Consider the following 23366-nt stretch of genomic DNA (forward strand, 5'->3'; position numbering starts at 1 on the left):
CACAAACAAGCAAGGAGAAAAAAAAAAAAAAAGAGACCTTCATCGATATCAGGAGGCAGACCACCGACAAAGACCTTCCTGGAGTAACGCTCAATCCTCTCGCCATTCTGGCAACGTGTGGGAGAGCCCATGCCAGGAGTCAGCGACTGGTCACCGTGTCCTTCGTCCAAGAAGCCATCTTCAAAGGGGAAGAGGGAAGAACGGCCTGGATGGAGGGAGGGAAGGAGAGAAGGTGGGGGAGGGAGAGAAGGACGAGGAAGAAAGACGATCAAATAGAGAAGAGGAGAAAAGAAGGGTGGGGGGGAAGTCAGAAAGAAAAAAAAAAGGAGATCGAGGGAAAGGGTTAGTGAAAAAGGCAGAAACATCATGTTAAATGGCTAAACAAACATGCTAACAGACATGGCCGTAAAGTTTTTTTGCACAGGACAATAACCACAATCATTTACGGACAGACGCACAAAAAGCTAATTTTCCAAACAAACATTCTCCGCATTCCTCCCCCTCCAGCCCTAACCTATCTGATCCAGGAGCATCTGTGGATGAGACTGGGCTGGCAAAGAAAACAGATATAACCAAGAACACATGGTTCCTATCGCTTTTTTATTAAAAGTATCTGATCTCTACACTGTACAGAATTTCATGCCCATGGGAAATAATCTTGTGGTGTCAAAGAGCGGTTTTTGAGGACCCTATCCCTAGCATGGCTGAGTAGTAGTCCACAGGGGCGGGGTCAAATAGCACATATTAGCCACGCAAGGAGAGGTAGGAGGTTACACCCGGGGTCGAAGGCAGCCCCACATTAGGGGCTTGCTGAACTGTGACTGGGCCCCATTGTATCCCTGTGAGCACACAGCAGCACCAGTGTGAGGAGCTTAGCCTTTTCATACAGTGATTCCATTACAGAAAAGGGATCTAAAAGAAAAGGTGTCAACAAGGTGCTGTACTCCTGTAGCCAGGAAAACCACCAACGCTATAGAGAAGGGGGTGTACATAATCAAGGATTATGCCTCCCAGTGAGGGGAAAATACAAACGCTTAAATGTTCATTTGAAAAGAGACAATCCAAAAAAGTGGAAGAATCACAGGTGGTTCTCTTATTTTCTTCTCCAGCTTAATGAAACCAACAGAGTTGAACAGAAGCATTTTAAAAACAGTCTCCCCTGAAATATAAATTCCAAAAAAATTTGCACATCAATTTACATGGGCAAATGCAAAATTGATTCTGCCTGTAGACATTTTTCAAACGTGTCAAATTCCAGGAAGTGAATGGTGACCCTGGGATGTTCGATCGGCTGCGCCCAAGACTTCTTAATAAATAATGCTAAGAGCAAGTATGCTACACAAGAGGGGCAGAATGCACAACCGAGGAGAACTTGTGACAAAATTAACGCTGCCAGAAAATTTGAAAACGCTTAAGGTTTCCTTCCTACAAACAGCCAGTGCTACATTTTAAAAAACATCCTTCTCATTTCCTCCCTTAAGGGTTTAAGCACTCATTCCATAATATAGACCTGAACACAAACTAAAAACACACACATTTATATTACAGCTCTTAAGGTGGTATTGTGTGAATGTATGAAAGATGGTCATAAAAGTCTTCACAGTTCCTCCCACAAACTTAAGGAATCTTGCAGATTGATCAGTTTTGTACAACTCTGAAGGTGCCTCAAAAAAAGAGAGGTAAAAGTCTGTTTTACTCCTTGAGCTACAACCCAACACCCAAGGGTTGGAGAAAAATATTTTAAAAGTAATCATTTTGACACTGGAATAAACATCGGGCCCATTACATGATGCTTAAATTAGACAGTAAAATGCCTGCTTTCTTCTGGAGTTGGTGTTTGGATGGTACTTTATTTAGACAGTAGAAATGACTATAGACATCCACTACTTAGGTGTCCTACATGGTTTATTTACATTTATGAAGCAGATGCTTTTGTCCAAAATGACATACAAGTGAGGTAAGCTTGAGGTTAAAGAGCAGAGTCAGCTAGCATTCACCATCTCAAAGACCCAGGGTTGATATGATTATGCTGCTGGCCATGGGATTCGATCCCAAAATCTTCTGGGCATGGGCACAGTGACACACACATACACATGATGAAGACGTCATTTTACATTAAGACAAACAGAAATAATCAAGTGGCTGAATCAGGAAAAAAATGGTTGTGTTAGTATTTAATTAAGATCAAATTCAAACTCAGATGATTCCTGTTTCACTAGATTGAGACTTCCTACTGGCCGGCCCAGAAGACAACACTTGCAGTGTTCACCCAGATAATCATGGAAATTTACTCCACCTCAGTTCACTCCATGCACCCGGCCACCTCAGCACATTCTCGAACCACTGCTGTGCCGTTGCTAAATCGGGGTCTAGCCGTGTTCCCATAATGCCACAAATGCTGCGAGGGTGCCGCTGAGAATGACTGACTGCTTTCACCAGACATCACTGTCCATAGGCCAATTAGCTTAACGCTCCAAATCAGCAAAGTGTCTCGCCATAGGAATCACTGAGTTAATGTGCTTTTAAAAAGTTTTAATTAAACAAAAAAAAAAAAGACGCTGGAATTCTATTCAAAGGAGGAATAATGAAAAATATTTCATAAAAACATGGGCACCTTATTTGTTTGGTTTTCATTTATAGTGTCCTGCTCACTCACATGCCAAATTGACAGCAAACTAGCACAGGAATGAAGCGGTTTCTCCTCCCAGAAAAATTATGGCTCCAGGACGTGTGAGCTGGTCACTACGTCTGCATATGCTCCGTCTGCCCAATGGACAACATGGGGCTTTGAGTGTAATGCCTTACCTTCAGTTCCTATCACTCGGCACTGGGGAAAAAAGGACTCAAAGCAGCGTTCAGTGCTTGTTAGGCAAGCGATACTTAATACTGCTGACCAGATTCCACTTATCTGTTATTGCAAGGTCACCCCTTCATGACTTTGGGGGTTACTGTTTGTGCAAAACTCCTAAAGGCATCCCTCTCGCTGGCAACACACCGATTTAAGAAAAGCTTACTGACGGCAAAAATGCAAGCTGGGTTCCATAAGCAGCACATGCCACCAGTCAGGTGCCACATTTCTTAATGTACTTTCTTCCAAAGCGTGAAAATTAGAAGCGGTAATCCAAATCAGAAACAGGGAAATCCAACCACAATCTAGGATCACAGGAAAAACCCTCCCATCCAAAGATTGGCAGGTCTTACAAAGGGCTACTCATTGTGCTGCCCCCCAAAACACACCCACCCACCACTGCCACAAGCAGAAACACAGAGAATGAAAGTCACACTTTACCTCTTCTGCGCCCATAGCTCCTGGCTGCTTGTGAACAGAGAGAGGGGGAGAGAAAGAGAGAGAGAGAGCGAGAGAAAGAGAGACCCGTGGGTTTCATGGACAGGGAAGCTGACCGGTCGAGCTCACACAGATGCAAAGTAACAGTGAAACATGTGTTCAAACAGCAGGCCAAGGAGAAAATGTTTTGTTTGTTTTTCCCCACCAGATGCTTGATCCTTGGAGTGCAGGCATCTTAAAAGCAGGGAATCAGGTATTCAGGGCAGCACAAAAAGCCTCTCAGCATTATGCTGCTTTCTCAGATAACTCTGTTAAAAACATACATACATAGACGAGCCCAACATTAAAATGCCAACCCATTCAGTAAACATGGGATTAAGCACTGACAGGATGTAAGCATATGCTTGGCTCATTAGGTCATCAGTCTGCAAAAAGAAAGAAAAAACTATTTTGATGTCATCAATATTTATTCCAATAACTACAGGTCAGAACTGGACAAACATCACAGCTAGGTAGAATTGAGAAGCTTTTTTTCTGAAAACTAAGCCCAATTTTGTTACTCCAGACACATTTTAAAATTGGATACAGGTAACCATCTTTGAAGGAACAAACTGAAAATGAGAAGTAGTGAGCAGATGGTAAAATGTTTAGGAGGAATAGTCTGCTCTGGATATTCTTCCTATTCTCTGTCACATTACAAAATGATCAACATGTATTTCAAATTTTATCTGATAACAAGCCCTTTGGTAGGAAAGGGCAAAAGAAACTTGCACAGATTTTTTTTTCTTCCACAATGGATATAATAAAAATTAACATATTTGGGGTCTTCATCAAAGAGGTACTTCTCTATTTGTCAATGGCCATGACAGCATGAAACCACTGTGAAGAAATGGCCAGGTTCATCAAAATGAGCCACCAAGGACACACTACACCTACCACACAGAGTTCATTCATGTCAACATGTGGGTCAACTGAAAGACCCCTGATTTCTTGTGATGGCAAACAAGGCTGGTCAATCCTACAGGCAACACAGGTGGAGATGCTCGCCTAGGGAGTCACAGCTCCCTAGCTCAGCTCGGACCAGTACTGCTGATAAAGGCCAAACTAACAGTTGTGTTTAGCAGGGAAGCTTACAGATTAATTCTTGGAAAAAACCAGGCACACTCTATACCAGAGGTAGGCAACTCAGATCCTGCAGTGCTGCTATGCAGCAGGTTTTCTATCCAACCTGATGAGTTACTCTCAGCCTGAGATCAGGTGTGGTTCATCAGAGACTAAGCAGGATGGAAAAACCTGCTGGATACCAGCACTCCAGGATCAGGGTTGCCTACTCCTGTTCTAAACAAAGTGAGACGTTCAAAATTGTAAAGAACTTAGTAACACTCCCTTAATCCCTTGCCAACTAAGCAACAACAACTCAATGTAACATTTTCAGTATTTAGCAAATCTATTGCAAAGGAACCCATTGTGATAGTCAACTTGAGAGATGGATCGTTTTTGGCCACTTGTCTTCTTTAATTGAAAGAGCTCCTGTGGATCTTGTCCTTCGATGTGGAAGGGCAGACACGTCTGTTAGAGGTCAATGGGAACAGAGCAGAATGCCTAGCAACGAGGCTAAGAATGCCGATTGGCCTTAGTGCTGCTCGTGTGAAAACACACTGGAGACCATCACAATTTAGACATGTTACTCAGGCCTATGATGGTCTTCCGTACAAATGAATGGCTGCCAACTGTATTAGTCAAGGGTTTAGGCAAAAGCATTGGGATTTCATCTAAGTTTCTAAAATATAAAAAATATTCATGTTCTAAGAACACCACTTTGACACTTGCTCACCTCACAGACAAGTGTGTCATAGATGGTACAAGGGGCCAACAGCATTAGACTCACCGTATCCGAGTTCAAGAGCTAAAACCAAAGACATTTCTTTATCTAAATCCCTAAGCTCTTCTTGAAAATATCATCTCACAGCAAAGGAGTTATACCAAACAAGTTTAGCTAAATGAATAAGATTTTATATATTTACTTTGCACTGCATGCAATTAGAGCTACTGGACCCAGTTAAAGAACAAACCATGATTCCTACTTCTGCACCTGCAAAGATAAAATAAGGCAATTTCCCCCTTGGGTGTTTAACAGCACAACTTGAGCATATAAATGGATACCCTCACTCAACAGAACCGAATCACATAAAACCTTTCAAGTATTCAATCTGGTTTTTCCTTTTAGAATTTGTACAAGTGTCACAGCATTTCAAACACATCTGCAGAAGACTGTATGAATGCACAGCTCATTGCAAGTTTTGCAAAATGGGAATGTAAAAAACTACAAACTTCAAATGCTACTGCATAAGAGATGTAAGGCTTCCCACAGTATCGGGGAATGTCTATCCAGCTGATGTGAAAACGAAGCCAATATTTAGTTCTTGCTGTGAGAATGATATTCACTTAGCACCTGTCATGTTTAAGGATTACTCCTTTATTAATCAATGTGGCAAGGAGCGTGACGACAAGCCCTTCAATAACAGGAGCACCTTGGTTATAATTAAAGACCATTCTCTGTTGTTCCTGCATAAAATGCAATGCATCAGGGGGAAAGGAGAGGTACGAGGAATTCAAATTTCTTTAGCTAACCAAAGTGTTGGGTTCTCTGTGAAACTGGGTCTACTGGGAAACATCACTATCCTCTACTACATACTCAGATCGGAGAGAGATGCAGAGCTTTTACAACCCGTGCTACCAAAGGAACCACCAAACCAAAACACAAATCCAAACTTGATGACATAAAATCGTCCTAGATTGCTCGTGTCCACTTTTATTGTGCATCTAATAATTACAAGTATGGCACAGAAGATGCACCAATTAAAGTAAATGACATCCTTGGAGAAACCAATATGACAGGAAGAAGAGCTCTGGAGGGGAGGGGTGGTCAAATAGTCAGAAGAATGTCCCCTCTCTGCCAGCACCACAGACTTTGCCACCAAAGGGGAAATTTTAAGCCCACTCACGTTTCTGACCCAGATACCACTTCCTGAGAGAGAGCAGCCCGGCAGATGAGTGCGATGCAGATTGAGACTCGCTGACCTCGGGTGGCCTTTGCTGGGGTTTTAGTGGTCGCCATGCAGACTGGGATCGTTCCTCCCAGGTCTGGCTGCGATTCAGCACATATAACCTTTTCCTCACCGCAAATTACAGTTCTGAGGAAAATTCCGGCGCAGATGGAGGAAACGTCTCCAAAATGTGGACATTTTAGATGATAGACCTTTTTCATTCTTAACAGAATGAAATAATTGTGTTAAATGTAACAGTACTCCGTCACCTTTATCCAACCAATCCGTCCTCCTCCCAAACAAATATTATCAGCAGGTCATCTTCTAAGTCGGTTCACAAGGCAAACCCAGCCCACAAGAAAGGGCTGAATGTATCCTTTTACTCTTGTAACAGTGTCACAGGGAATTGTTCGCTTTCAGCCCAAGCTGGATAGGACTCCCTGTGTCAAAACTACTTAGTCTAACAACTGGATTAAGTTAATGTTTTGAACTCTCACAGAATTCATGCAACACCATCTTGCTGGCTCCGAGAGGCAGCAAAACTAGAGTAGTTCCAGGGGGCACCAGACCCTCTACTGATCGCCTGATCCGTCTTGAAAGCAGTTAAATATTTAGGGTTTCAGGACCAGAATTAGTAATTACATGTTTCAGTTTCTGGTTTAGCTGAGGAGGGGTCAATGGGTTTCATACCTCAGCATACATGCAGCTTAACTGACTTGGGAATATTCAAATATACACCAATGACCCATAACATTAAAACCACCTTGCTAATATTGTGTAGATCCCCCTCACGTCGCCAAAACAGCTCTGACCCGTCAAGGCACGGGCTGAAGGTGCCCTGTGTTATCTGGCACCAAGACATTAGCAGCAGATCCTTTAAGTCCCGCAAGTTGCGAGGTGGGGCCTCCATGGATCAGACTTGTTTGTCCAGCACATCTCACAGATGCTAGATCAGATGGAGATCTGGGAACTTTGAAGGTCAAGTCAACACCCTGAAATCATCTCCATGTTCCACAAACCATTCCTGAACAATTTTTACGGTGTGGCAGGGCATATTACTCTGCTGAAAGAAATCACCACCGGCATGGAATGCTATTGCCCTGAAGGGGTGTAATTGTTCTGCAACAATGTTCGAGCAGGTGGCCTGTGTCAAAATAACATCTGCATGAATGCCAGAACCTAAGGTTTCCTAGCAGATAATTACACTGCCTCTGCCGGCATGACTTCTTCCCAAATTGCATCCATGTGCCATCTTTTCCCCGAGGTAAACGACACATACACATGCAGCCACCCAAATGATGCAAGACTAAGTGAATCAAACCAGCATCTTCTATTGCTGCATGGCCCAGTTCTGTAACTCATATGCCAATTTTAAGTGCTTTTGGCGGGCATGGGCCAGCATGGGCACTCTTACCAGTTTGAGCTACGCAGTTCCATACTTACCAAGCTGCGATGCACTGTGTGTTGTGACATCTTTCTATCACAGCCAGCATTAACTTGTTCAGATATCTGTGCTATAGCAGCTCTCCTCTGAGATCAGGCCAGACAGGCTAGCCTTTGCTCCCCATGCACATCACTGAGTCTTTGAAACCCATGAACCCATCATCAGTATACTGGTTGTCCTTTCTTGGACCACTTTTGTAAATTCTGACCATTGAACACTGGGAACACATCACAAGATCTGCCATTTTAGAGATGCTAGCCATCTAGCATAGTCATCTAGCCATCACACTTTGACCCTTGTCAGAGTCTCAAATCCTTCCTATTACCCATTTTTCCGGCTTCCAACACATCAACTTCAAGAACTGACTGTTCACTTCCCCAATATATAATGGCATCCTTGACAAGCGTCATAGTAACAAGAATGTTATTCACCTCATCTGTCAGTGGTTTTAATGTAATGGCTGACCTGTGTATGTGTTAATTCAATATCCCAATATATTCTGAACTATGCAAAATTAATACACCACGATTTCACCTTTCCCTTTAGAATAAAACCAATAAACAGCCTACCATTAGGCTAATAATATAAAATGTTTTAAAATGGTGCAAAATGTTGAGATGCAGTATATGTACACAGTCAAAAAGGGAACAGTAAACGCGGTAAGTAATACTCACTATTGAGTGCCATTATATGATCTGCTCCCGGGTGGTGAAAATTAAGACTCATGCGCCCTGTAAACACACATCAAGGATACATTAGCAAGAGATACAGTTTATACTTTTATAAAAGAGGATTTTTTTTCTAAATTACAGAATCTTAACTGGTTAAAAAAAGCTATTACAGAAATGTATCAAAAGCTAACAAAAGCAAGCAACCTCAGCAAGAAGCAGAACGCCTATTGTTTATGAACAGTCTATGTATGCATCTTAGTATGGACACCCAAGGGAGGGTGGGGGGAAGTCACATGACCACAGAAAGAATTTCCTGGTATTGTACCAAAACAGACAAACTTGACTGAACTTGGCTTTTATACACAAACAAGGAAGGAATAAAGCAGTGTTGGAGAGGACAAGAGACAAGTTCATGTCTCACAAATACGAACTCCAGTGTATTCAAGTGATGTTCACTGCTGGTTACTAAGAGGCCAGTTCAGGTGTTTTTTTCTTTCCATTGAGCTGTTTACATCTATGTCACTCCAGGGCCCTCTCTGTTTAAGTGAGCAGTCCCCCCCGCCAAAGGGAGGCCAGCTGAACCATCCAGGATTCTGTCATATTTGCTTGGGGTTGGACAGGACAAGAGTCACATGGCCTAAACCCAAAACACAGATTCTGTCTTTCATTAGCAACACAAACATGTGAGAATGGTGGCCCTTTCTGACATCCCAAATTTGAAGAACTGACTGTTTTGCTTAGCAGCAAAATTCAACAGAGCTTGAGAATGACTTTGACCAGGTCACACTTCACGCAGCTCCAATGAAGGCTGGTAATTTCCCTAGTATTTATGTCTTATTATATATACACACACACATATTGTTTCATATATATCATTGCTAAAATGAAGACAACCATATTAGTCACACCCATTCGATGTTTAAGATTTTCACAAGCCTCCCTTAAGTTTTTAAGGCGTTAAAGGAAATAATTTCCTTTACTTTCACAATTTGGATAAAAACATTTATCAGCCATTACCCAAAGGAAAAAAAAAAAAGAAACTGCACTCTCTTACTGGTGCAAGAGAGCTCCTCTTTACACACAATTCCTGGCACATTAAAAACTAACAGCAGAGTAGTAATCTTGATTTACAACTTGCATACAGAAATCTATATATAGCTTTTAATGCGAGAAACAGAAGTGACAACTCGTAAGAGCGAGTTATCAGGATTTAAACACTTTCACAGGATGATACAGAAATGAACAAGAACTGTTTGGCTACAGTTATTATATTTATTTTATTAAAGTGACCGCTATGTGCTGCTTTTAACAGATAGAGACGACCAGATATGCTCCCTTAGCGGACTGGGTAACAATGCCGAGGACACACGCACTGACAGGCAAGCAGCCTGCATGCACACGCAATTCATAATTCATTTCTTCGCTCTCTCTTCCTCCAGTTTCCCCATCGTGTGCCTGGTTTTGCAATCCTGACAAGTCCCGGGAAATTCCTTTTGAAAGTGAGCATCGCCATACGTCTCGGTGAACATGTTACAATCATTACAATGGATGTCAGCATGACATTCAGATTAAATTCAAGTACATTGACAGGCAGCCAGCAAACTGGAGGGGGGCACTGTACTTCTATGCTTTACTTTCCATCTTCTATAAGGATGGGATTAGTGTGGGAAAACCACAAACCAAGAGCATGTGGAAAGTTAAAAGAAAAAAATTCAATGAGGCACTACCCACAATTCTCAGTGCTGAACAGATACATAGGGCTTTAGATTTTTATGCACATCCTATAACCGAACTCCTCGTCCCTGTCGCCATCCTCTGTACAAAATGAATGAATGACAAAGGTACATTATTGCCTGAGGGTTGACCACAAACGATGCGCTTGTTCTGAGTCCACTTTAGGTTATTTTATGCAAACATTATATTAACAGATGTTTAATCTGGCGGAAAAGCAATGGATAGTTTAAGAAATATCATCAGCAATGTTAAAATTTGCCTAGGTTTTCCAAAAGCTCAAAATCCCATGTTGCATACAAAGTCAAATCTGCAAAACCTGATTCAGGTTTAACTTGGTAGAATATTAAACAGCCAGATAAGAGAAGATGCCTCCCTTCAGCGATTCCACTGCTCTCAAATCTTGCTACAGACAATTTCAGGTTTAAAGGGACCATTCCCTTTAACCTCCCAAAAATAGCAACAGGCAAGTGTGCCTCACCATCTGGCCCATCGAAACAGCGACGCAGTACTGAGTCAGTGATCCACCCTCAGAGTGCCGCTGCTCTTCTGGGCTCAGATTCTATGATCTGGAAATATAAATCAGCTCTGAACTGTGAATCAAAGTAAAGCTCTTATTATGTCAAAATTAGGGGGTGTAGAACAGTGGTCTCCAACTTTTTTTTTTTTTTTTTTTTTAAACAGTGAGAGCTACTTTTACAAAGAAAACACTCTGGCAAAACTATCAGATCGCAACGATATATTGGGACCAGTTGCCGATAATTGGTGCAGAATAATCATACTGGACTCAGATGCTTAGGGAGAGGTCTGGAATTAAGTACAATGGACCCTGGATCTGAAGATCAGAAGCATAAAAATATCTGTTTCAAAGTGTGAAGCTAAGTACACTGCAAACCTGACACCTAGACTGAAATTCCAGGCGACACATAACGCAGAAACAATGGCTCAAATGAGAATGAGGAAGTTTCATACCTGAGATCATTACTGGCACCACCACAGCCATGTCCTGATCTCTGGTGTACTTTGACAAAAGCCAATAAGAACATTCTTAGTACCTAAAGAGCACTGAGAGGTTGGACGACGTGTTGGGGGCACGTGGGGATTCCAATAAAAAAAAAAATCAGGGCCCTGCAAATAGCCTTTACATTTTCCTATGACATTTAGTTCCTTTCAAATGCTTAAAAAACAAAATTAAAACAAGTAGCTAATAAAATTAGAAATACTTCAGCGCTATTTCCATTCACCTCTTTAACCCAAACTTCAGTTCTATTCTTATGAATACTGCCATCTCCCATTATAAACACCATGGTAAAGTCCCTCAACAACATTCCATAGTCTGCCTATGCCAACATTCATTTTAGATTCAGTGTCTATTTGAGCACCCCCCCCCGATTTGTTCACTCAAGTTGCTGGTATTGCCGGAAGAACACCACCAGCTGTCAGATGGGTGGGGGAGGTTTATGGTTTGTGATCAGGTCGAAGTCCACAGTTAATATAGACCTGAATTTGAAAGCTCCTCCAAAAGTTCAAGAGACACAAAGCCAAGCTGTCCTGTTCCTTCAGTTCTGATTTATCCGCAGAGCTAATGAGGCCGTTGAACAAGTCCATCACCTGAGTGATTATTAAATGCTAACTTCAGCAGGTGTTCGGGGAACCATTTTATAATTAAGAGGGATCAGAAAGGTCATTGTTGTGCTACAAATTCCTCATACAGTACAGAAAAATAAAGAACAAAGTAGAACAGGATTGTCTGATTATATGTCCCTTGAGTTTATGAGAATATATGTACTATATTAACCTTGCATGGTTAAAACGGATGACTTGATGCCTTTAACTTCAACATTACGAACACCACAGATGCTCTTACTAAAAACACAACCACATAGCAGTAAACAACAATAATCTGACAGCATGCCCACAATAACAATGGCTACATGAGTAAACAGTGACTGGGCTCATGGATGTCATGGTCAAGGCTGCGTAAGTTCAATCTTGATATTTAGTTCAAATGAGCAGCCTTTTTACTGAAGGAGAGTCAAGCAACCATCTGTTTCTTTCTGCGTTAACGAAACCAAAGACACGTTGCAATATTTACTGGCTCAACATACAAACAGCTGGGTTTCACAAGCACAGACCCAGACGCTTGAACCACTGACCTCCAGATCACAAGTACAAACACCTGACTTCTACTCAACATGACTGCACTGGAGGAGTGGTCTGCTTAGTCTGCAATAAGGTTAAATCAAAGCTGCTCTGGGCTGCTTTCCTGCTCTGCCTCTCTTAAAAATCCCACAGGCTCACTGCTATGACCCAGGTCTGCCAACATGTAGTACAAGAACTTCATATTGGCACCAGGAAGCAACACCTCTGAGACAAGAAGAAAACCAAGTAATCTTTCAGTACTGAGGCTTCTCTTTCTTTTTTCATAATCTGGTTTCTCCTGAAGACATTTAAACACACAGACACACAATATGTCTAGAACCTCAGCAAAACACGTTGCCCCCCGTGTCACTATTTAACACTCATTCACGAAAGCAAAACTTCTCTTGTTCTACGGTTCTGTCCTTGAATTTGGCCCAACTGCCTCATCCCAGAAGAAATGGCACATAGACACACATACATACACAACAGGTTACACTGTACTGGTATCTACTAAGCAGTTCAAGAAAAAAAAAAGTGTGTTGTTCTTTGGCCCAGATCAGAAGAAAGAAGATATGGTATTTAGGACAGACAGTGTTCAGTCAGCCAATCAGAAAACGACTAAACAGACACGGCATATAAGCTGACCTTTTTAAATCATTACAAACTGTCACAGGGCTTTGAAAAAATTTTATAAAATCAACAGAAAATGTTACCACCTGCCATTCCAGACAACAGGAAGGGAAAGAATAAATTAGTAGAATTATTTTTAAAACAAACATCTGTGTCAAGTATTTAAACAAACCAGAAGGTTATGAAAAAGAACAAACGACCCCAGGGGTATTAATCAGACATGTTCAATCCACTGGTTGATCAATTGGTTCCCTACAAATCAAACAAAATTCTGATTAAGACAGAATGGGAAGGTCTCAAAGTTGCTTCTTTCACCATAAACTGTGTGTACTTGCGGAGTAACCACCTCCATGCAAGTTTGTGTGTTTGCAAAGCACTAGGACAGGGTTCGATCGGTGGAGTGTAAACAGTGCTAGGGTTATAGTGGCTGGTGGCGGTGGAGATTTTACAGTTTCGGGGGAGAATATCCAGTACTCCACATGAATTCTCAGCTGACTAAAATTCTAGGGCACACTGCATTCCACAGATTCAAAAGAGGTCATTTGTCCTAGCATTATTCTGTTCCGCCTGGCATTCTAAACAAAACGTAAATTCCACCAGCATTCCATTCCAAATGGATTAATGTGCATTGAACAATCATAGAAGATTACAAGGAAGAACTGAGAACTCCACCCCAGCAGAACACTGTCAGAGGTGTCCACCCTGATCACTAAAGCTTCTCCAAACAAAAGGAAAGTAAATGAGGGAGGGCATTGGAGGGTTGGTTCTGTCTGGTTTCCATGGTCTGTTGGCCGTGTGTTCATTGGCTGTCCGTGTCAATGAGCTCAATCATATCTGGCCCCACCAAAACAGCCTACGTCATATGGTGTCAAAATAAATAAATAAAAATGAACAAGCAGGAACAGACTAACCTGTTCTCAATGACAAAAAGAAAAAATTTCTCAAAACATTCAAAGCTTGACAGGTATTAGCTCTTGAGTGGCAGGGGAGATTTATTTTGGCTCCTTCAGATAAGATTAGTCAAAGGAAATCTAGAGGTAATTTATAGAAGAACATTAATTTTATTGACAAAAACTCAAAAGGCAAACAAATTTCAATACTGATATAACAAGTATGTTGAGGCTATACTTGTCAGCAACATGCATAGCATTAGCTGTGTAGTATGAGTGGTAGACAAGAAGCTCAGAGCTGTGCTTAGACCTGAATCACAGATTTAACATTAATTTCAGCACAGAGTCATTTGTGTCAGCCTATACCATTTACACAGATTACAAATAAAACAATTAAGCATTAATCACCATATGTGCTGGCAAATGTATTTACAGCATAAAGAAAAACATTCAAGAGATTCAGGTTCCTGCCAATCTACGCCCTATGGCTGAGCCTGGCAGTCTTTCAAAGACAAAAGCATACACACACAAGACAAGAACTTACACAAGAAAAGCAACATGCCCAAGTTAAATACCGCGCCTTCTTAAAAAAAATAAAAATTCTCAACTGCCCTCTAAAAGCAATGATGTCCAAGAGACCACAGTTTAAATGTAAAATTGGTTGTAGTTAAAAGGCCATCAGGCACAATGAGAAATGAAGAGTGAGCAGGTATATTCTGAATTTGACCACAACTTCGCAATAATCTTTGAGCAGAGGGTAAAAGCCTCACTGGCATGACTGATGGAGTACTGGTAACTTGCATAATAAACAGTATTATACGAATAATGCAAAACATTAAGAATGTTTGAGAAATGTTAAACCTATAATTAAAAGCTTAACTGAAGGAAAAATGAATTTGACTTTGTACAGGTAATTGGTCGTCTAACTGTCAGGGAGTAATTTTATAAATATAACACGCAGACAGCAGGATCTTGGATGCAAACTAGAACATGTTCGACTTGTCATTAAACTTGATGCAAAGCTAGTCAATGAGGGTCGTTTGAACAGGTAGCAGCTGGTGCCAGCGGCTCCCTCCGACCCAGTCTGCCCACAATCACACAAGTGCATTATAACACCCATGGTGTGTAGATGCATCCAGACACTTTTCCAAGGCAATCACAAATGACAACATAATCACACCTGTCTTTAGCTTACTTCACTTTTAGAAAGATCAAACAAAGATTAAAAAAAAAAATCATCCTTTAGCTACTTGTTCATAAGGTTATCGGGGGTTCTTCCATAACTAGTCAATTTTCAGGTAACATTTCATTTTTTTTAATCTCATCACTATTTCAGTGTTTTTCATTCTTTTATTCAGACCACCTACATAGCTTTTTAACCTTTGTTAGCAGGTATAAATCTGAGTCAAACAATATAATGTATCTTATACACAAATGTTGGCAGCCCCAGCAAATAACTAGAAAAATCTCATCACATTAAATTTCTATAACTACAATTCCTCAGCAAGGTTGTTGTTCCCATGTCTTTGAAAGCCTACTCTACATTTACCAGTATATACATACATAACTGATCAATTGTTTATATTTTATTAATTAAATGTTGATTTACTTTTTTTTTTTTTTTTTTTATCTTAAAATGACTTCAGGACATGGCCAGATGAAGAAGAAAAGAAATGCGTGGTGAATTATACCACATGGGGAAAAAACATAACGTTGAGAAGAATGAAGAGAGCTTCAGGGAGGAGAAAACTGCTTCAGGTTCTCAGCATTGCAGCTCTCTACATTCTTGGATTAAATCAGGATATTCCAGACTGTATGCGCGTTATGCAAGGGACTATGCTAAAAATACATTCATTTATATTACAAAATAAACTGCCTATTTTTATATTGAAATGTTCATATTAAAATATACAATAATGACTTACCACTGCACACATCTAGGCTTTCAGAGTGATCAGTAACATGCCTGCATGCTGCCAAATGATCAAAGTTCGAAGACAAGCTTTACTTATTTGACGTTTTGCAGAGCAGGTATGATAGCTGAAGAAACGGACTTGTGACCAAAAAGGTTTCACATCTTACGATCCCGTGAAATACAGGACAGCTGGCAACTCTAGGTTTGAAATTTCATTAAGCAAGGTTAGCTGTGGCCCCTTTTTAGAAGAGGCCCCTAGTACTTCAGTCCATACATTAAAGGGCCCCTGGTGATTAGGCATAAAAATAAGGAACATTTTAGGTATGGAGTCTATAAAGAACAAATATTTCCTGACCTCATCAATTCTGATATAGGAACAAAACAGCAATATGAATGTCCATCACAGAAACTGACAGATTGCTATAGTACTTCAAAACCCGAAAACAAAGCAGCACCCATGTCCGCCAGTATGATTTTACAAGCACGTGAAACGAGGTCTGCATATGGACGCCCTTATAGTCTCTTTTCAAGTCCAACACTGCAATATTTCAATGTTTGTGACAAAAATAAAAATATGTAATTAACGGATTTGCATTAAGAGAAGCACAAAAACAGACGCCTGCAAAGACACACAACACACAGATAAAAAAAAAATATATATGCAAAATTTTGCAGGTGAGGGAAGTTATTTTAAAACTGCAACATAAGATATTTGGGGGAAATGCAAATGTGTGTCAACAAAAAGAATCAAATCACGGGTGATTTATAATGAAGCCCAGACCCAAATTAAAATATGACTTAATGAATATTCCTAACCTGCAAAATGATTCCTCCACATTATATCAGCGATAGTCATTGGGGGGCCACCAGCTGGGTGCTGTTTACCTTTGTCATGGTCAGTCCTTATCATATCCATTAAGGAATTCTCCAAAGAATGCAAGCTAAACGCATCAAAGGGCCGATTCCGGTCCTGCAAAAAAGAAAATGCATTAGGGGTCAGAAAGACTCTTTATTCATCATCATTCAACACTACGATGTTCAGTGATCCCATTTAATAGCTACTAAGTAAGATAATCATACAATTTAATGCTATACATGTTTCACATCTCATATTCCAGAATGGAAACATCAAGCCACTTCTAAGGCATATCATGATATGCTGTCCCAGTTCACAGTGGCCACAGCTACAGAAGAAGCCAGCAAGGCCTCACTTGTGGTCATGTGATTTCCAAATGAAGCAGCACATGATACTGGGACCTGAAAAATGAAAACACGCTTCCTCATGGCCATTAGGCAGCAGGAAAGTGTCAAAACAACTGAGCTCCTATTCCTTCTCACAGAGGCCCCAGGAGCTCAACTTTGTCAATAGTCAGTGAAAGCTACTCATTCAATCATTCAAGAAACCTGATGACCTTAAATTTTGTTGTAGTCATGGCTATTTAGTCTCAAAAAAGCACACTCTTAAAAAAAAAATAATAAAAATTAGCAAGTTAGCTCTAGCTGGTCCACCATGTACAATTTTAAACTACCCACTAACAAAATAAAATATGCTTTTTTTCAGGCAAGGACCATTAAATTTAAAAAAAAAAAAAAAAAAAAAAAATGGTATTGAGAAACCTCAAAATGGACATCAAAAAAATATTTTGTCATAATACAATATATATATGGCACAATTTCAGAACACCCTGAGGTTTGCGCTTTTATTTTTTGCATTGTATGCTTTTATGATTTTATTCATGCTCGTATTAGTGTAGATAATCAATTCAGGACCATAAGTCAACAACATAAGATCAAGTCGTCACACAAACATACCCAGGAATAACTAGACCATCTAGAAGCTCAAAAGCACCCTCAGAAGACACTTTTAGTAGGAAAGTGCGCAAAGCAAAAAGTTGAATGTGAGGAGGAGCGAGAGAACAAGGCCACAACGAAGAGAGGGTGGCAGCAGGAACACGAGAGGGAGCTAACAGCTGTATCCTGAGGCCCCTACTGGAGCCACATTGTTCACACACCGGTGCTATTGTAGTGCAATCAGCTGAGCATTCAAAAGCGTTATTCCCCTCTCTGTGCCCGGCACTGACGCCCAGATAAAAATCTGCCCACTTTGGACAACTGTTGAACATTTAAAACGCTGAGCTCTTCATTTTGCTGCTTGGGGATGGCCCTCTCCTTGCTACGCAGCATGTATGGGAGGACACTGACAAAAGGCAGAAGGATGAGGAGGCAGGCAAAACTGAAAACCATTACCATGCATGCTTCAGTCAAAAACAGGAATTTTCCACAGGGGTTTGAGTACAACTGTGTCAAATTTTACCCCTACAAAATGAAAGGTCACAGTGTGTGTAATGCAACCTACTAACCGACAGACTGCACACGTACATTCCGGATTAATGCCTCCTGCATTTCAGAGAAATGAACACTGAAAGAAATTTTTTTTTTTAAAAACTGTACACAACGAAAACTGGTTCAAAACCCATCCCTTTAAAATCGGTCTCCAGCAAAGCTACATCACAAAAGTAAATTCAAATGCTGACTTAGGCATCAATAACACTGCTTAAAAAAAGGATACAACACCCATTAACAATATAAACATTTAATCTCACAATTAGTCACAAATCAGCAGCTGCCTTTGATTCTACATAACAGTTCACATCTTACAACTACAGGGAACTCTGACTCTCTGCTTGGCAGTAAGGGGGAAAAAAGATGGCTGAAAGAGGAAAAAAATTGAGAAAAGTTTTCACATAAACAAGCACTAGAAATCTAATATGCACATGGGCCAATTTTGGTATAGTTTTTTTTTTGATGATAAATGTGACCTGGGGTTGCAAATATAGCTTTATAGCGCTGCCTAACTATCGATGAGAAAAGCACTACAGAACCTGTAACAGTAATACATCATCTCAGCTTTCCTTCTCTTTACCTTCACCTCACTCCAGTAAGCACAGATCGTTGTGCACGGGGCTGCCTGACCTTGGTTCCTCCTGATAAGAGGCTCTGGATGTAGTTATCTTAGACATATACAGTTTCACCCAGGCTGGAATTTCACCCTCGCTAAGCCATCGACTCAGTTTCAGGCACACACTGACCCCCCCCCCCCAATACATTTCAGCACCTTATGGTACCATTTCATTTATACAGGCAAAGCCTGATTGTGAATGGAAGGATGTTTATAATAAAATTTCTATTCGAAAATACTACAAATACCATAAAGGCCAACTCGCTAGCTTCTGGTGCTGAGAGGAGAAAAACCAAGATCTATTCATCCGAATAAGAACTTTTCCCCATCAAGTCAAGACATAAAAGAGAGCAAACTTGCAAATTGCTTAAAAATGCAGATATTTTAAGCCTTTAAAACAATAATTTACTGACTGCCCAAAAATGCTTCAATCACAGAACTAAACATTATTAATCCAAAGAACACTGCAAGTGAGGTGGATAATTTGGTACTAACCATAAAGTAATTTGCAGGTACAGAAAAGTCCGCTTGTCCGTAAAAAAACCTTACACAATTAAAAAAAAATTTATAAATTTCAAATATTCTCAAAAACACAATTGTGTGATTTAGTTTACAGATAATACTCGGCTGAAATTTCGTCCAATATGCCAAAATTAAAATAAACGTTACCCATACAAACCTCAAGCACAGAATGTGAAGAGCATATTGGATGGAAAGCTTTTGCACCAGAAATATCCTCTATCAATATCCTAATGGAAGCATGTACAGTAACATAAAGACGGCCAGCTCTCTGGGACATACTGAATCATGAGAGGACAACACAGGAAGCAGAGTTACCTGTAAGGATGATAAAACCAAGGGTGTAACTTTGGGCTGAGCATTGGGGGGGGGGGGGGGGGGGGGGTCATGTATTAAGAAAGTCCGCAGTCTCTCATTAAATTACATCTGTACTGTAGTACTGCATAAGCAAACATTTTCATAAAGTCTGCATGTGGCTGACGGTGATCTTCTAGGGCAATCCAGACAATGCGCATCCCAATTTACATACAAGATCGTGCAAAAATTTGCAATGTTCCAAGCATGTCTGAAAATTCCTTAATGCAAATTTTTCTGTAGGCCAGAAAAGGGTCAGTGTCTATCCATTTCCATCCCAAACCACACGATCCACCTCCTTCACACTGGGTGTGGTATTAGCTGGGTGATAATGGTTGGGTGTGGCTTGCAGCAGGTGTGGTTTGGGTGGGTACTAAGGTGGGGCACAATTTTGCACCCTGCTGTCACAGTCATTCTCCCCCATTAGAAGTACTGTGCTTCCTTCTTACACTACAAATCTACATACGACACATCGATACAGTATGACCTATTGCATTTGTTACGCTACAATGAGACACATCGCCCATAAAACAAATGCACATAAACATTTTAGTGAAAATATTTGGTTAGGCATGCGGAATTGAAATCTGGCCATCAGGCATGTTTAACTAAAGAAAAACAACTACTAAAAACTTAGATAAAATGTATTTAAGCTAAATTGTGAAATAACTTCATGATAAAATTCAGCTTCCATCAGAACAGCCATTGCAATGTCCCACAAAAAAATGTTAAAATGTACTAAATAGGGAGGGGGAGCAGAAATCATACAGAGTTAAGACAAAAGATAATATAGATCAATGTTCAGAACTTAATTGCAAATGTCTGTGGATGGGAGTTCATTTTAAAAGATATGTCAGATGTCAGACTAGGGTGGGGGGAAAAGGTTTTAACATGAAAAAGATTTGACAACGACCATTAGAAGACACCAATTTTAGAACACCGGCGGGATCCAGAGAATGCAGAGAAATTGAGATTGCCGATCGTTACTTCGTTATGATGTTCCTTGTCGTGACAGCAGGCAATACGCCAGTGTCCTGGAAACCTCAAGTGAGCGAAAGGACCGCCCCTTTCCAACAAGGACCAATAAGGTACGAGAACCTTGCCCTTTAAACACCCTAGTGTGAGCTGGCAAATTGAGAAGAAAATTTAACTATTTAGTACCAAGTGGCAAGTCACTATAATGAAATCCGATATTATTCATATACTTACTACCTTTAACAATTCGACACACCATTCCCCAAATTTAAACGCGTTATGGGAATACAAAACATGTATAACGTTTGTATACAACCTCATCATAAAGACGTCAATAACGATAGATTAAGTATTCAAAAGTATAAAAATATAATGTAAATCTAAATATCAACCGAATGAAAACAAAATTTACAAATACCTCGGATGACTGGGGGAACTAAACCTAATTATTAGTACGTGCCAGTAATATCACAAAAACAGGCTACATTTAAAGCAAATTCGCAGAATGCATTTTGACAGAACACATTTACGTGGATGATCTGAGACTCCATTGAAATATGGCTCTGAAGGTCACGTCCTACACCACAGAAATACGTCGCAATAAGTGAAAAATAACAACCCGGAGATCGACTACCCATTAGCAAACATACAATAAAATGACATAATATACCAAACGTATAATAAAGCTAAGAAGAGATTGACGCGTAGACGTGGAAAAAAAGAGAAGGACGAAAATTGCTTTGCTGACGATTCATGGTAATTATTTGTAAAATAAGGCTGCCTAAAATCGAAAAACACAGAAAGGATTTACCGTTTAACTTTCAATAGGCCTAGGTGTAAATCATACACAGATCACAATACAGTAGATGCTTCTTGGACAGTTATACCAATTGCTCCATGAATTCTGTTCAGTAATTTATAACTATACGATCTTCCTTAATCAGACCTGCCGTATTTGACAACTCAAATTCCAGAAAAGTCCTATCTATTTCAAGACGCTGCTTACATTGGCAATATGAATTGCTGGATACGTTACAATTTACATACTAATATATTACCTGAAAGGGTAGCATATTGTTGCTGTTATCCGTCCTAAAGGCGTTGTCCTCCATCCAGGTTTTCGGGGTAAGGGGACCTGCTCTTGGGAATTTCGGAGGAGCAATAACGTTGCTCGCATAGGGCTTTTTCATCGGGGAGATAGGGTTGAGGGGAGATGGGACCCCAACACCGACCCCCACCCCAACTCCGACCCCTACCGCTCTCCGCGGGTCCCTGCCTGCCTGGAGTCCGCTCCAAGGGTTAGAAGCTGTGCTCCAAGCAGCGTTCTGATGGTTATTCCAAGCGGACGACGAAGCAGAAGACGACGATGCTTTGCTGTTCATGATGGTCTGGTGGCTGTACGCGTTTCTCTGAGGGAAAGGGGCTTGACTGGGACTAACAGGCGACCTCCTCTGTTGCGGCTGCTGCTGCTGCGCTTGCTGCTGTTGATGCTGAGACTGTGCCAAGCCTATCTGCGGTGAGAAATTGCCACCGAAGACCGGGTTAACGTGGTGGGGGAAATTTTGGAAAAGCATTGTCCCATTGACCGAGGGTATCCCTTGAAAAAAGCTATCGTCCACGGTGTTCGTGGTCCCAGTAGACCAAGTGCTACCAAAAGAAGGGGATAAGGAGGTGCCGCCGGGTTCCTGCGGCTGAAAGCTCAAACCGGGCAGGATCGGTGACTCCATGGACACTTTCTCTTTGTTGTTCTGCACGGGAGCTGCTTGACTGCTCACACTCGTAGGGCTCTCCTCCGATGCGGGGGGTTCCGATGAAGGGGTCGGAGTGGAAGGGGGATCTACGTTTGCTGGGTCTTGTTGCTGGTGGTGAGGCTGGGTTTTGCTTTTGTCCATCAGTAAATCATCCTGCATGGTTTGCTGAGCTGAAACGGGGAAAAACAGAGACTGGTTATTGTTTGAGGTTCTCATAAAAGACACTGGCCGGACTGTTATGGTATTTGGTCACAGAGAAACGCTGGGAGGGGTTATTATTGCCAACCGCTATTGCTGGTTCTGCCCGAATAGAAGGCTAACCCGTAATAACCCATTTAGCCGAAATTCTCACGACTGCAGTATTAACATTAACGGCATTTCCGATAAAACAAACACGCAACAGCTTCACCCTTTTCAGACGCCTCCGTTCCCTTCAGATGTGAATGGATGATGTGCTTGGAGGACACAGATATTCACCAACATTCGCCACGTCTCTTTTTCCGTTTCACCGGAACTCCAGACTGCTATGTGAAACTGATTCTTGTTCCTGTTTTTTTCTAGGACCACCCCTAAGTCAATTTACATACGTCAATAAATACAGCTGCGCCCTTCAGCAAGGTTAAAGAGACGCACCACCCATCTCACACTCCGAGAATTTAAAGGGACAGGTTATACAAGCTCTACCGACACCTTTAAGCAAATCCTCGTGAAATTCATTCTCGTCTTTTCCCGGAAACATAATGTAAAATGAATTCAACATTCAGTTTTCACGACTGCGGCCAGTTTCCCTAAATGGTCCTACAAGAAAAAAAATATATCGTTGAAAATATGACGATAATCATACCTTAATAAACAAACCATAGCAGAAGCGACATATGCGAAATCGTTTTTATCCCCCGATACGGAGTGACACTCGCTACACTCGGAAGCGAATGCGGATCGACAGTTCCAATATCTGCGAATTCAATTTCTAAGTGTTTGCCATTTTGCGTACTAAGAATTACAAAGTTTTCAGCGTCATCAAATGGATAATGTCTTTACTGGACCCGGTA

At 41.0% G+C, this 23366-nt stretch overlaps 1 protein-coding gene across 15 annotated transcripts in view; it reads right to left on the reverse strand.

The window, feature by feature from the left end:
• The window catches only part of cpeb3 (cytoplasmic polyadenylation element binding protein 3), a 41965-nt gene that overhangs the window by 16733 nt on the left and 1866 nt on the right, over positions 1-23366 (reverse strand). For 4 of the 15 annotated variants that reach the window (XM_049006604.1, XM_049006598.1, XM_049006608.1 and 1 more), the window contains 5 exons: positions 21622-22484; positions 16573-16726; positions 8452-8508; positions 3290-3316; positions 38-205 (listed from right to left, as the gene is read on the reverse strand). In XM_049006604.1, the coding sequence (XP_048862561.1) occupies positions 38-205; positions 3290-3316; positions 8452-8508; positions 16573-16726; positions 21622-22484 (1269 nt within the window). Of the gene's footprint in view, positions 1-37; positions 206-3289; positions 3317-8451; positions 8509-8652; positions 16551-16572; positions 16727-21621; positions 22485-22723; positions 22888-23366 lie in introns of those variants that run through there. The other 11 variants (XM_049006611.1, XM_049006601.1, XM_049006605.1 and 8 more) reach the window with 9 other exon arrangements.

This window comes from Brienomyrus brachyistius, chromosome 3 (assembly GCF_023856365.1).
Source record: "Brienomyrus brachyistius isolate T26 chromosome 3, BBRACH_0.4, whole genome shotgun sequence".
NCBI classification, from domain to species: domain Eukaryota; kingdom Metazoa; phylum Chordata; class Actinopteri; order Osteoglossiformes; family Mormyridae; genus Brienomyrus; species Brienomyrus brachyistius.